The sequence below is a fragment of the Elephas maximus genome, chromosome 1 (genome assembly GCF_024166365.1).
Source record: "Elephas maximus indicus isolate mEleMax1 chromosome 1, mEleMax1 primary haplotype, whole genome shotgun sequence".
Classification (NCBI taxonomy): Eukaryota; Metazoa; Chordata; class Mammalia; order Proboscidea; family Elephantidae; genus Elephas; species Elephas maximus.
In genome coordinates this window covers 206552216-206567769 of record NC_064819.1, presented here as the reverse complement: position 1 = coordinate 206567769, position 15554 = coordinate 206552216, and the positions used below count along the sequence as shown (strand labels likewise).

Sequence of the window (15554 nt, the reverse complement as noted above, 5' to 3'; positions counted from 1 at the left end):
CATGTCTTCAGCACATCCAAACTTCAAATTACCTGTAAGAAGAAAAATAAAAACTAAATCCCAGTAAGCTATCTCCCACATTCCTACTACAAGCCTCTGTGGACAAACAAGGTCACGTTTAGGAAAGACTGCTTGGAATAGTGAAGAGCGGAGTTAGAAGCAAGTCTAAAATTGATCTAAAACCACCACTGGGAAGAGAATGTGCACCCTCTGTGTGAAAACACTGAAAAAGTGTACTAATTGATTAGAATAAGAACTAAAAAGTCCAGGCAGCACACAAGCTGGTAGTCTTGGAAAGTTCATAGTTTAGAGGGAAAAAAAAAAGGACTAAAAGAAAGTTGTCAACCCCAAACAACCAACTCTGTCCACACATGAGAGACAAAAATTCTTCAACTATTAAAAAAAACTACTATAAAAATAAAATGGAGAGGCGGAGCCAAGATGGCAGACTAGGCAGACGCTACCTCGGATCCCTCTTACAACAAAGACACGGAAAAACAAGTGAATCGATCACATACATAACAATCTACAAACGCTGAACAACAAACACAGATTTAGAGACGGAGAACGAACTAATACGGGGAAGCAGCGATTGTTTCCAGAGCCTGGAGCCAGCGTACCAGTCAGGTACGGCACAAGCACAGAGAGCTGCTCCACCCCCCTGAACTAACCCCGGGAGGGGGACCAGCCGGTTCCGCAGGCGGCGTGGGACGCAGCCGGTAGGAGAAGTCAGTCCCCGGGAGGCAGTGACTGGTCTTGGAGCAGGAAGAGCAGCGTCTGAGCCGGGGAACTGTCCCGCCGGGATTTGGACTGGACGCAGGTGGCTTCATTAACATCCGAATAGCCTGAGCCAGAGGGAGAACTCTGACAGGAATCTGACTGCATTTTTTTTTTAGCGGATTTTCTGGAAAAACTAGTTTCCCAGTGATGGCTCAGAGACAACAATCCATATCAAACCACTTAAAGAAGCAGACCATGACAGCTTCTCCAACCCCCCACACAAAAGAATCAAAATCTTTCCCAAATGAAGATACAATCCTGGAATTATCAGATACAGAATATAAAAAACTAATTTACAGAATGCTTAAAGATATCACAAATGAAATTAGGATAACTGCAGAAAAAGCCAAGGAACACACCGATAAAACTGTTGAAGAACTCAAAAAGATTATTCAAGAACATACTGGAAAAATTAATAAGTTGCAAGAATCCATAGAGAGACAACATGTAGAAATCCAAAAGATTAACAATAAAATTACAGAATTAGACAACGCAATAGGAAGTCAGAGGAGCAGACTCGAGCAATTAGAATGCAGACTGGGACATCTGGAGGACCAGGGAATCAACACCAACATAGCTGAAAAAAAATCAGATAAAAGAATTTAAAAAAATGAAGAAACCCTAAGAATTATGTGGGACTCTATCAAGAAGGATAACCTGCGGGTGATTGGAGTCCCAGAACAGGGAGGGGGGACAGAAAACACAGAGAAAATAGGTGAAGAACTCCTGACAGAAAACTTCCCTGACATCATGAAAAACGAAAGGATATCTATCCAAGATGCTCATCGAACCCCATTTAAGATTGATACAAAAAGAAAAACACCAAGACATATTATCATCAAACTCACCAAAACCAAAGATAAACAGAAAATTTTAAAAGCAGCCAGGGAGAAAAGAAAGGTTTCCTTCAAGGGAGAATCAATAAGAATAAGTTCAGACTACTCAGCAGAAACCATGCAGGCAAGAAGGGAATGGGACGACATATACAGAACACTGAAAGACAAAAACTGCCAGCCAAGGATCATATATCCAGCAAAACTCTCTCTGAAATATGAAGGCGAAATTAAGATATTTACAGACAAACACAAGTTTAGAGAATTTGCAAAAACCAAACCAAAGCTACAAGAAATACTAAAGGATATTGTTTGGTCAGAGAACCAATAATATCAGATATCAGCACAACACAAGGTCACAAAACAGAACGTCCTGATATCAACTCAAATAGGGAAATCACAAAAACAAACAAATTAAGATTAATTAAAAAAAAAAATACACATAACAGGGAATCATGGAAGTCAATAGGTAAAAGATCACAATAATCAAAAAGAGGGACTAAATACAGGAGGCATTGAACTGCCATATGGAGAGTGATACAAGGCGATATAGAACAATACAAGTTAGGTTTTTACTTAGAAAAATAGGGGTAAATAATAAGGTAACCACAAAAAGGTATAACAACTCTATAACTCAAGATAAAAGCCAAGAAAAACGTAACGACTCAACTAACATAAAGTCAAACACTATGAAAATGAGGATCTCACAATTTACTAAGAAAAACGCCTCAGCACAAAAAAGTATGTGGAAAAATGATCTTGTCAACAACATACATAAAAAGGCATCAAAATAGCAGCACTAAAAACTTATTTATCTATAATTACCCTGAATGTAAATGGACTAAATGCACCAATAAAGAGACAGAGAGTCACAGACTGGATAAAGAAACACGATCCATCTATATGCTGCCTACAAGAGACACACCTTAGACTTAGAGACACAAACAAACTAAAACTCAAAGGATGGAAAAAAGTATATCAAGCAAACAATAAGCAAAAAAGAAGAGGAGTAGCCATATTAATTTCTGACAAAATAGACTTTAGACTTAAATCCACCACAAAGGATAAAGAAGGACACTATATAATGATAAAAGGGACAATTGATCAGGAAGACATAACCATATTAAATATTTATGCACCCAATGACAGGGCTGCAAGATACATAAATCAAATATAAATAAATAAATAAAATGGACATGAGAATTCAAACAATTCGCTTGATGAAAATATTCTTCAAAAAAGTAAACAGTGAAGTAGAAGAAAACTGTAACACAACACACTAAATTAAATATCATCAAACAAGCATTTAGGGATATGAAAATAATTCAAAAACAAGGAAAAGAAGTGGAAAAAACCACAAAGATGTGAAATAAGAGTTGACTGAACCAAGGTGAAGAATAGAAGAAAAAAGGCAATATCACATCAGAAATGGAGACTAAATTACAAGGTGCCAAAATAAGAATAGATTTGCATGAAAACATAAGAGAATTGAAGACAGCAGGACAGCAACCAAGAGAAGGAAAATAAATGAAAACATGTCAGAGAGCAAGCATATGAAATATGAGAGGTGAAGGAGATTCAATTCATATGTAATTGGGGTCTCTGCAGAAGACAAAACAATGAATCAGAACTAATATTTAAAATTAAAAAAAATTCTGGAGATGAAAGTGTCTCAGTTATCTACTGCTGCTATAACAGAAACAGTGGCTTTAACAAACAGAAATTTGTTTTCTCACAGCTTAGGAGGCCAGAAGTCTGAATTCAGGGTGCTGGCTCCAGGGGAAGGGTTTCTCTGTTGGTTCTGGAGGAAGGTCCTTTTCTCTTCTGAGATTTTGCTCCTGAGCAATCTTCATCTAGCTTGGAATTTGTCTTCCCCCTTCTCTACTGGCTTGCTTGTTTAATCTCTTTATATCTCAAAAGAGGTTGACTCAAAATACACCCTACACTAATCCCGCCTCATTAACATAACAAAAATAATCCATTCTCAAATTCGATTATAACCACAGGCACAGAGGTTAGGTTTTACAACATATATTTTTGGGGAACACAAATCAATCCGTAACATTCTACCTCTGGCGTCCAAAAATTCATGTCCTTGTTACAAGCAAAATTTATACCCACCCCACCACATCGTCTCAAAAGTCTTAAATGCACTCCAAGTTCAAAACCTCATCTTCTTGACTGCCCTGACAGGGAGCACAACAGAGAACCCCTGAGGGAGCAGAAGATCAGTGGGATGCAGACCCCAAATTCTCATAAAAAGACCAGACTTAATGCTCTGACTGAGACTAGAAGAATCCCGGCAGTCACAGTCCCCAAACCTTCTGTTGGCCCAGGACAGGAACCATTCCCGAAGACAACTCATCAGACATGGAAGGGACTGGACAATGGGTTGGAGAGAGATGCTGATGAAGAGTGAGCTACTTGTATCAGGTGGACACTTGAGACTGTGTTGGCATCTCCTGTCTGGAGGGGAGATGGGAGGGTAGAGAGGGTTAGAAACTGGCAAAACTGTCACGGAAGGAGAGACTGGAAGGAGGGAGTGGGCTGACTCATTAGGGTGAGAGTAAGTGGGAGTATGGAGTAAGGTGTATATAAGCTTATATGTGACAGACTGATTTGATTTGTAAACTTTCACTCAAAGCAATAAAAATTATTTTAAAAAAAAAAAAAAAAACCTCATCTTCTGAATCACCTAAAGCAAATATGGGTGAGATTTAGGCATATTCCATCCCGGGGCAAAATTCCTCTGCATCTGTGAACCTGTGAAATCTAGATTACAAGTTATTTTTTCCAAAGTACAATGGTGGAACAGGCACAAGGTAGACATTTCATTACAAATGGGAGAAACTGGAGGGAAAGGAGGGATAACAAGCACCAAGCAAGTCCAAAACCCAGCAGAACAATTTACATTAGCCCTCAAGGCTTGGAAATAATTCTCTTTCCCGGGACCATCTAGGCAATGGCCTTGCTCTCCAGACTCTGGGTGTTGGCCAAGCCCTCTGGTTTCTGGGTTGAGGTCTCTTGGCCTTTGGCTTCAGCTCTGCCTTCTAGGCCCTCTGGGATGATAACTGCACTCCCTCGGCTTTAGGTGGCCCCATTCTCTTAGTCCATCTGAGTGGTGACGCCAACACCTCAGTCCCAGTAGGCCCCATTCTTCTGCCCCTTGGTCATGGCAGCCCCACCCCTTCAGCTTTGGGCAGTGGCCTCATCCCCCTGGCATACCTTAATGGCAGCCCCACTCTCTGGAACCGAGTTGGTGAAGATCTGACTCTGAAACCTAGGAGGCTGTGGCCCCACCCCTTGAAATGGAGAAGGCCCTGCTTCCTATGCTCCTTTTAACAGTTCTGCTGATCTCTGAATTACTCCAGGGATGGTCCTTTTCTTTTCCTGGAGGACGACATATATAACTCCTTTGGCCTGTTTCCTGCCTGCAGAGTTCTAAGAGGAAGGCAGCATTCTTTCCTTTTGTTCTTTCTCTGTTCTCTTCAGTCTAAGCTGACGGATTTTCTGCTGTGGTAGTTGGTTAGATCCATCAGTCACAGGCTTAACTTCTTTAACAAAAGATTGCGTAGCCATATACTTGGTGAACATTCTAGGACACGTGTCCTTAGTTTGTACACCTGAATTTTCCGAATCTTTAAGTACTATTTTCATTTTGCACAGTTCATTTTTAAGTTCATCTATTTCCTCTCACATTTTACTATAAGCAGCGAGGAGAAACCACACAGCCCCTTTAAAATCTTGCTTAGAAATATCATCAACCAGAATTCCAAGTTCATCACTTACAAATTCTACCTTCCACCAAACATGTGAACATAATTCAGACAAGTTCTTTGCCACTGCATAAAAAGCACTGCCCTTCCTCCATTGTCCAATCATATTTTCATCATTTTCTTTTAAAGCCTCACCAGAAGCACATTTCATGTTCAAATTTCTAGTAAGATTCTATGCTGGCACCATATGTATTCTCTAAGGTGAGAGAAATTTCTCTATAGCTCTCCTTACTTTCTCCTTACTTCCTTCTGAGCCCTTACCAGAATTTCCTTTTGCATCCATAATTATACCACCAGACTCTTCAAAGCAATCTAGGCTCTTACTATTAAACCCAGTGCTGCTTTTACTATTAGGCATCTTAAAATGCTTCCAGCCTCTACCCATTACCCATTTCCAAAACTGCTTCCACATTTTAGGTTATCTATTAGAGCAGCACCCCACTCCCAGTACCAAGTTCTTAGGTATCTAGTGCTGCTATGACAGAAATATCACAAATGGGTGGCTTTAACAAACTGAAATTAATTTTCTCACAGTTTAGGAGGCTAGAAGTCTGAATTCAGAGTGCTGGCTCTAGGGGAAGGCTTTCTCAGTCAGCTATGGAGGAAGGTACTTAACTCTTCTGAGATTCTGCTCCTGGGCAATCTTAATGTGGCCTGGCACGTGTCTTCGCCCATCTCTGCTTGCTAACTTGCTTGTTTAATTACTTCATGTCTCAAAAGAGATTGACTTGACTCAAGATACACCCTACAATAATTCTGCCTCATTAACGTAACTAAGACAACCCATTCCCAAATGGATTATAACCACAGGCACAGAGGTTAAAGAGGTTAGGGGGACATAACTCAACTCATAACAAAAATAATACCTGAACCTACGTATTTAAAAAGCCCACTGGGTAGCAGGTAAAACTGACCTACAATGATCAACTTGAAACATACCACAGTAAATCTACAGAGAAAATCCTCAGAGTCCCCACGAAAAAAGATCAAATAACTTATAAAAACAGGGGAATTGGACAGGCATCAGAATTCTCAAAAACAATATACTAAGCAAGACAAAATGAGGCAGCATTTTAAAAAAATCCTAAGAAAGTGTGAACTAGGGAGTTTATACCCAGCTAAGCTATTCAAAATATCAATATTATAGAAAAATAGTTTTAAACATGCAAGAGCTCAGTAGAATTCTGTGCCCAAGACCCCTTCCTGAGGAATCTATTCATCAAACCAAGAGATAACCGGAGAGAAACTTCAGCGAAAAGGCTGATGATTAACATTTAATATATTTAGTTATATACGTAAGACTGAGGTAGAATCAAGAGTGGAAGCAAAATAAATTACATATGTGCTATATGTTACACATTGCGTGTTCTTATAAAGTAGAAATAACATAAAATAATATGACAGACTTGCTACCAAACTTAGCATTTTATCACTAAATATGACTGAAAGGCATAAAAAAAAAGTATATGAAAAGGTGTACCTGGAAAATGGAAACAATATGAAAGCCAGGGCAATGATACTGATATGAGACAGAGCATGATTAAAAGCAAAAAGTGTTAACCGTGACAAAGAAAGAAACTCTTTACTGCTAAAAGCCTCAATTCACAATATGGATATTAAAATATCTAGGTACCACATAACACAGCATCCACCTTTAAAAAACCAAAACTACAAGAGATGCAGGAAAACACAGATAGAAGCATACTAACACAGGATATTTTGACATGACACTCAGTAAAAGAGAGACTAAGCGAACCAAAAATAAAAAAATGATACAGATGACCCAAACAACCTAATTAATTAGGAGATTTTATAGGAAACTCTGGTGGCATAGTGGTTAAGAGCTATGGCTGCTAACTAAAAGGTAGGCGGTTCAAATCCACTGGGCGCTCCTTGGAAACTGTATGGAATAGTTCTACTCTGTCCTACAGGGTTGCTATGAGTCGGAATTGACGCGATGGCAATGGTTTTTTTTTACGAGTTTATAGTTATAGAAGTAACGTTGGTGGCAACAGTGATTAAGTACTCAGGTGCTAACCGAAATGTCTGCAGTCCAACCCTATCAGCCACACCAAAGGAGAATGATGTTGCAGTCTGTTTCCATCAAGATTTACACCCTTGAAAGCCCTCTGTGGCAGTTCCACTCTGTCCTAAAAGGTCACTATGAGTCAGAATTGACTCAGTGGCAATGCAATTGGTTTGGTTTTGGTTTATGGTTATACACTGACCTTCATACCCTGTTAAGAGAGAACAGACCTTCTTCTCAATTGCACATGCCATAGTCACAAAAATTCATCATTTATTAGGTCTCCCACACAAAATATCAATAAATTCTATAAAACAGAAAGACTACAAACGGCATTCTTTGATCACATGCAATAAGTAGAAACTACTGACATTTGGACTCAGCAAATAAATATATAGTGGATAATAGGACCTAGAAGTTATAAATTTGTAAAGGGAGAGAAACAGAATGAACCTTGTTGACTGGAGGTATGGATGGATACACACACACACACACACACACACACACACACACACACACATATGAACATATATACACTCATGCCCATTGCTTTTCATCGATAACAAACTTGGCCTTAAGATTCATATAATTATACCTGAAGGAATAAAATTTCCAAATTAAAAAGAAATTAACTTAAAAGATATTGCTCTATGCAATCTATAGAGTGGGAAAATGTTACCATAGGAACAAACTTGGCTTTTTCAAAAAGCCAGGAAAAAAGGCTTTTAAACAGAGCTGCCTGGCTAATATTTAAATAGTAAAGAATTTACTCATACGTGTGACTGGATCATGAAAACAGAAAAAAATATAACATTAATCCTAATGGCAAATATTTAAATATGCCCCACTCACATTATTTTTATATTAGTAAGATAAGCATATTGTCTTTCATAAAAGTTGCAAAGATGAAAATGCTACTTGGTATTTCACAATGAAACTTACCTCACAGTAAAGTCATAGGAGCAAGAGGCCAGCACAGAAGCATGAAATGGTGAAAACTACAAAAAAGGAGAAAAACTATTTGAGGTTAGTTGTAATTACAACGTGCCACTTCATATGGTCACTCCTACTAAATTATAATAAATTATGCTTTCCCGAACCTCATATTCTTTAATTTGAGGTAAAAATCATTCTGGCCTATTAAATATCCATCTATATGAAAAAGATTTATTTTGGGATTTTCCAAAGAAAGCCATTCTTTAAATTTTTTATAGCTTATTTTACAATAAATATTCTCAAAATCTTACTTAATGTTTATGTTCTTTGTATTTCAGGGCATATGAAAAATGCTATCAAGGATAAAAACTGCAAATTTAAAGACAAGTAATGTCTTTCAGATAAGTAATAAACACACTTTAATAGGCTGCTCTTTGCAATTATACTTTAGTGTTTTTCTTATCAGCACTTTAAAAGCTATACACATTATTATAGCTAGATTTGTGTGGCATTATAAAGTTTGTCAAGTACTTTCACCACATTACCCTATCCATTTTCAGGACCACTCTGAAATATACACAGAAGATAGTTTTTGATGACTGGAACCTGTCCGCATAAGACCACCATTAAAAGCAAAAGCAAAAACAAAATGGGGCACTGTGTCTCATACGTTGTGTTATAGCCTGTAAAATTTAAAATATTAATTTGATTGAAATTTATAATTTTAAAAATAGGTATAACATATAACTGTCTTTTTAAAAAGAACAATAACTTACTTTTACCCTTAATAAGAAGAAAAGAAAATGAAACTGGGAGATGTCACTTAGTAAGATGTATTCCACAGTGACTTAGCAGAATCTGTCTAAACAGAACCTGAGAAACTAACTTAAGTCACCTTATAACGAGGCAAATTTCTTGGGAGCAGCTCAAAAAAAGTTAATCATGTCAAGAGAAAAAAAAAAAAGAATTAAACATGTCTCTATGCCAGTTTCAACAAAGTAAAGAGACGTGCCCTCAGGATGGAAAATTACGAAGTATAATACTATATACAAAGAAAGAAAGAAAGACGTGGCAGTCTGCTTGCGTAAGGATTACAGCTTTACTACTCAGTTCTACTTGTCCTATAGGGTTGCTTTGAGTTGGAATCAAATCAATGGCAATGGTTTTACTTTTTGAATAATACTAAAAGTAAATTACTGAAGTTAAAAAATAATATTAAAAAGAAGAGTAGACTAGGGATGACAGAATCAGGGAAACATTTTTATTTAGCCCTAAGCACTGACTGTCTACACTGTCCCTACTCAGTCAATAATTACTCAAATACTTTACCTAATTTTAGCTTTCGATGTTTATTATCATTAATTGGGTAGCAAACACATGTAAAAGAGCATCATCAGTCCCCAACCTTTAAACACTAAAACTATCTTTTATATATGTTTCATTGAATATCTCTATATTTAAAATTGTATTCTATGTATAAAAAGACAAAGATAAACACTTACTTTCACTCTCTTAATAGCATAGGTGTGACCAAGAAGTTCAAACACTGGTTGTCGCACATTTCTCAAGTCCCAGCCTCTCAAACTACAGTCAACTGCTCCTGTCACCAGCAAATTCTGAAAACAATTCAGAGAAATGTAAACTGTGGCATCTCTGAAACTAAGCAGTACCTATATTTTCCTGTTAGAAACAATATCTATTTCTCCAGTAGTTATTAAATATGAACACAGGAGTTATTCTTGAGAAGCTGTGTGACAAGAACACAAAGGAATCAAAAATAGATATTAAAAAGCAAAAATTAATACGGCTTGAGAGAAAAAAGAACTCAACATGCTTTATGTATATGACAGAACACTACCACACAATAGAAAAAGGTGGTAGTCCCAAATAACCCAAAACCCCATAGTGTAGTGGATTTTCCAACTCACCTTTAGTACTTTAAGTACATAAAAAAAAAAAAAAAATTTAGTACTTTAAGTACATAAGACATTAAAAATTATATCTGACAAATAAGCTCATGCATGTGAATAAGTAAGACCAAAGAAGAATTGCTGCCTTTAAACCATAGTATTGGTGAAAAATTGAATATACCATGGACTGCCAGAAGAACAAACAAATCTGTCTTGGAAGAAGTACAGCCAGAATGCTCCTTCGAAGCAAGGATGGCAAAACTTCATCTCATGTACTTTGGACATGTTATCAGCAGGGATCAGTCCCTGGAGAAGGACGTCATGCTTGGTAAAGTAGAGGGTGGGCAAAAAAGAGGAAGACCCTCAATGAGATTGATTGACACAGTGCTGCAACAATGGGCTCAAGCACAGCTAGGATCACGAGGATGGCGCAGGACCAGGAAGCGTTTCACTCTGTTGTACACAAGGTTGCTATGAGTAAGAACAAGCTCTACGGCACCTAACGACGACAAGCTCACTTGTCTTTTCAAAAAGTTTCAACATGCTCTGAGGTTTTATCAGACATTAAAAGAGGCCTATTAAGAATATTTGAAAGAGCAAAGAGTATAAATTAAATTTTTGTGTATTTTTTTAAATCGAAATCAATCATCGTTCCTAACCCTAATGGGTCAAGACTGAATACAATATCTAATCATATCTGAGCATCTATGCATGTAGTGATGAGTTCTATCTAGTCAGGTTTTACCAATTCTGTTATCTAGAGCCCTAGGTGTACCCAGAGCTCCAGGTTGATGGGGCCAAGTGCTGGTCCACACTCAGCCCCCCCAAGTCAACCAGAGCAGCAATTCATTGTCTGAATATGTTGGGCTTAAATATAACCTAATATAAAAAGTTTCAATGATTAAAAGCAATTTTTTAAACTACTCTCAAGCATATATATCAGCATGTTTTAGAATTTCCAAAAGTATAACATATAGTCTACAATTAATTCTTCTATACAGAAAACTCATTTATGACGAGAGATATGTGAACTATACTCATCAACACTGACATTTTAATTTAGATCAAATATTATTGTTGAACATGTACCTTTTTTCATCTATTTATTTTTATTTAAAGAACTATGCCAATACAATGTTCTCTTAACTTTCATTAATTAATTCAAAATAGGAAAAAAACAAGGCATACATTTTACCTTTTTGTCGTAATCAACAGACCACTTCAGGTACATAAATAGTATATTAACACTTTTTAATCCATTTCTATTTCTAATTCATCTGTTTATATGGATAACTGAAGCTTTGTAAAAAAAACTATACACGGACACTGCTATGTTACGGGAGCATGAAGCTTTGTTAGACTTAATAGGGACAGACGACACAGGAAATTAAAAAAAAAACTAGTGAACTGTCAAATTAGAAATCAAGTTACAAATAATTCAGGAAACTGACTAGGAAAGGGAAAAAATAAATGAAAGCAAAAGCTGATACAAATTGGCAGGGTTAAGAGCAAAAAAAAAAAATTACATAAATTGTAAAGCAGGTCCCCAAAACAAACAAGTAAGCCTGCACTGTTGAACTTTGAAAATTTCTGCTTCTCATTCTGCCTGTTTTATGTGCACTTAAATCCAATTAATGCTAATGCAGGTCACTCACAGTCATCAATTAGAAATGAAAGGGACTGAATATAACTTAATCATCCATGACCACCAGCAGAGTCCACATAAACAAAGATAAAATCTAAATCATTTTCATTTTAGGAGAACTCAGCAGCCCAGGTTAAAGCGTACATTATACCTCATTGTATTTACACCAGTCACAGCTCAAAATTTCTGCCTGATGTGCTGGAATCACGATTCTGACTCCTGTTGTCTTCATATCCCAAATTCTCAGTGTCTGATCGCCTAGTTAAAAAAAAAAGGAAGAAAGACTCAATCACTTTCCATCATATCAACTGTATGTTCAGTGACATAAATGTGCCCATAACGACAGAACAAGTAAATATACACTGCTTTCACTGCGAGGGAACCATCAGCTATATATATTTATAATAATGTATACAAACTACCAATAAAGTGATGAACTCCAAAAATGAATCCACTGTGATGTCTTACATCTACTCAAAGTGAGAATATTTTTAAAATAATTTTTATTGTGCTTTAAGTGAAAGTTTACAAATCAAGTCAGTCTCTCACACAAAAACCCATATACACCTTTCTACACACTCCCAATTACTCTCCCCCTAATGAGACAGCCCGCTCTCTCCCTCCACTCTCTCTTTTCGTGTCCTTTTCACCAGCTTCTAACCCCCTCCACCCTCTCATCTCCCCTCCAGGCAGGAGGTGCCAACATAGTCTCAAGTGTCCACCTGATCCAAGAAGCTCAAAGTGAGAAATTTTGAACGTCATGCTGAGACAAGCACAATGGTGACTGAACACACACCCAGTAGCATTTTTCAACACACGAAAAGGCCCTGAAAATCCTCATCTCTAGTAAATAACGTTAGTGCCCTCCTATCAGCATATTCCACAAGACACACGATAACAATTTTCCTGTGAAATATGGGTAAACTCTACCAAGTCAAAATGGAGAAGATTTTATTTACGCTGCATTTTAACAGGCTAGCCAGAGGTATATTTTCCTCTGTGGAAAAAACAACTTGAAAAAAATTTAAGGATTATATTTGCATTAATCCAAAAATGGCTTACATTGCTTCGCTGCACAAAGCCACTCTCATTAAATGCTTTATATGTTGTTCACCTTCCCTTTTTCTAAACTTTGAGGAAACAACTAAACAACAGGATGAATAAAAACCAGGAAACATACTTCTACATCAAAAGTAAAATACTCACAATAACTGATCATGGAAGAAAGCTAGTTCAGCTAGATGAAAGGACATGTCTCTAGCTTGATGGCAGTCACATTCTTGTGTGACCTTGTACAAGTACTACCTCTGTGACTGATTCTTTATTTCTAGAAAAGAAAGTGAATGCCTTCCATGCAGGGCTGTGTAAGAATTAGAAGTAATAAAGTTTCAGTAAGATACTTAGCATGGTCTCTGGTACATAGTAGACAGTTTAATATGTGGTATCCAAAAATGCTAAATTTTTAATTTATCCTTTAATTACCCACACCCCCGCTGCCACTGCCATCGAGTCGATTCCTACTCATAGCGACTCTATAGGACGGAGTAGAACTGCCCCATAGGATTTCCAAGGGGCAGCTGGTAGATTTCAACTGCATGCCTTTTGGTTAGCAACCAAGCTCTTAACCGCTGTGCCACTATATATTTTCCTGTATTTCCAATTCTAAATCTTACGACATTAGTTTAGTCTAGCAATTTTAGACCTTTTTTTTTCTTCTCTAGCTTTTTGGATAAAAAATTGAAAAAAGATAAAAATTAAATGTGTTGCAGGTCATGAAATGTAGTGATTAAGAATAGGGACTTTGGAGTTTCAGAGCTTGGTTAATCCAGCTCAATCATTTGGTAGCTGTTGAACTTTGATCAATTTTCTTAACTTCTCTAATCCTCAGTTTCCTTTTCCTTACCTATGATAAAATAACCTGCATCATAAGATCGAGATGAGATAAGGTAATGGGGCTTAGTATGGTGCCTGGTATACAGTAAGCCCTCAATAAATGTGTAAAAAAATAAATAAATAAAATGAGAAAACATGCTCCAAACTAAAAATCATTCCTGCCCCTATTAATAATAATAATAGCTAATATATATATATATTTTTAATCTATACTAGGAGCTTAATTTTTTTAAACATCACAACTGTATGAAGTAAGGATTTTTATAATATAAAAAGTAATTTTTGTTGTATTTTACAAGTGAGGAAACTGAGGCATATGAAGATGAAATAGCTTGCTCAAGACAGTAAGTGATGGAACCAGGACTGGAACCCACGTGGTCAGGCTTCCAAGCTCGTGAACTTTCCAACCACGCTCTGCTGCCTCCTAATTTGGTAGAGGACATGTACCATGTAATCAATGTTGGCTGGTACTTGAGAAATTATTCTTTTAATTTCTATGTCACCTTTTTCTTTAAATTAGGGGAAAACCATTTAATCACATACACAGATAGCATTTTGTCATATCTGCCCTAGAGTTTTTTTTTTTTTTAGAAATGAAAAAATTAAAACACTACAAATGAAGTTGAACTATAATCCCATTGTATTTTCAACACCATTCCCCATCTTCCCTGCTCAGAGGCCATCGCTATCATGAATTTGGTATGTATCCTTTTATTCCACTTTTTTTAAATTGTACTTTAGATGAATGTTTACAGAACCAGTTTCTCATTAAACAGTTAGTATGCATATTGTTTTATGACATCAGTTAACAACCCCATGACATGTCAACACTCTCCTTCTCGACCTTGGGTTCCCTATTGCCAGCTCTCCTGTCCCCTCCTGCCTTCTAATCCGTGTCCCAGTGCTGTTGTGCCCCATTGGTCTCATTTTGTTTTATGGGCCTGTCTAATCTTTGGCTGAAGGGTAAACCTCCTGAGTGACGCCATTATTGAACTAAAAGGGTATCCAGGGGCCATACTCTCAGGGTTCCTCTAGTCTCTGTCAGTATTTCTACTGTTTAAGTCTGGTCTTTTTTTGTGAGTTAGAACTTTGTTCTACATTTTTCTCCAGCTCTGTCTGGAACCCTCTATTGTGATCCCTGTCAGAGCAGTCAGTGGTGGTAGCTGGGCACCATCTCATTGTTCTGGACTCAGTCTAATGGAGGCCGTGGTAGTTGTGGTCCCTTAGTCCTTTGGACTAATCTTTCCCTTGTGTCTTTAGTTTCCTTCATTCTCCTTTGCTCCCGAAGGGGTGAGACCAGTAGAGTATCTTAGATAGCCAGCTGTGCATAGGCTTTTAAGATCCCAGATGCTACTCACCACAGTAGAATGTAGAACATTTTCTTTATAAACTATGTTATGCCAATTGAGCTAGATGTTCCCCCAAGACCACTGTCCCCACAGCCCTCAGCCCAGTAATTTGGTCCCTCAGGGAGTTCAGATCAGTCTATGGAGTTACAGTTGCTAACCAAAAGGTCGGCAGTTCAAATCTACCAGGTGCTCCTTGGAAACCCTTTGGGCCAATTATACTCTGTCCTATAGGGTAGCTATGAGTTGAAATTGACTGGACAGCAACAGGTATGGCACTTCCGTGACCCTGCTTGTACAAGCTATGCTGGCTTCTCCAGTATTTTATGCTGTATTACCCTTCAACAAAGCTACCACTTACCTATTATTTAGTGTTTTTCCATCTTCACCCTCCCCTCCCTCATAACCA

At 37.4% G+C, this 15554-nt stretch overlaps 1 protein-coding gene across 1 annotated transcript in view; it reads right to left on the bottom strand.

The window, feature by feature from the left end:
* PEX7 (peroxisomal biogenesis factor 7) overlaps window positions 1-15554 on the bottom strand; it is a 115299-nt gene that overhangs the window by 35327 nt on the left and 64418 nt on the right. The window contains exons 6-8 of the mRNA XM_049901899.1: window positions 12058-12164; window positions 9854-9967; window positions 8358-8413 (exon numbers count right to left, since the gene is read on the bottom strand). Of these exons, the coding sequence (XP_049757856.1) occupies window positions 8358-8413; window positions 9854-9967; window positions 12058-12164 (277 nt within the window). The remainder of the gene's footprint in view (window positions 1-8357; window positions 8414-9853; window positions 9968-12057; window positions 12165-15554) is intronic.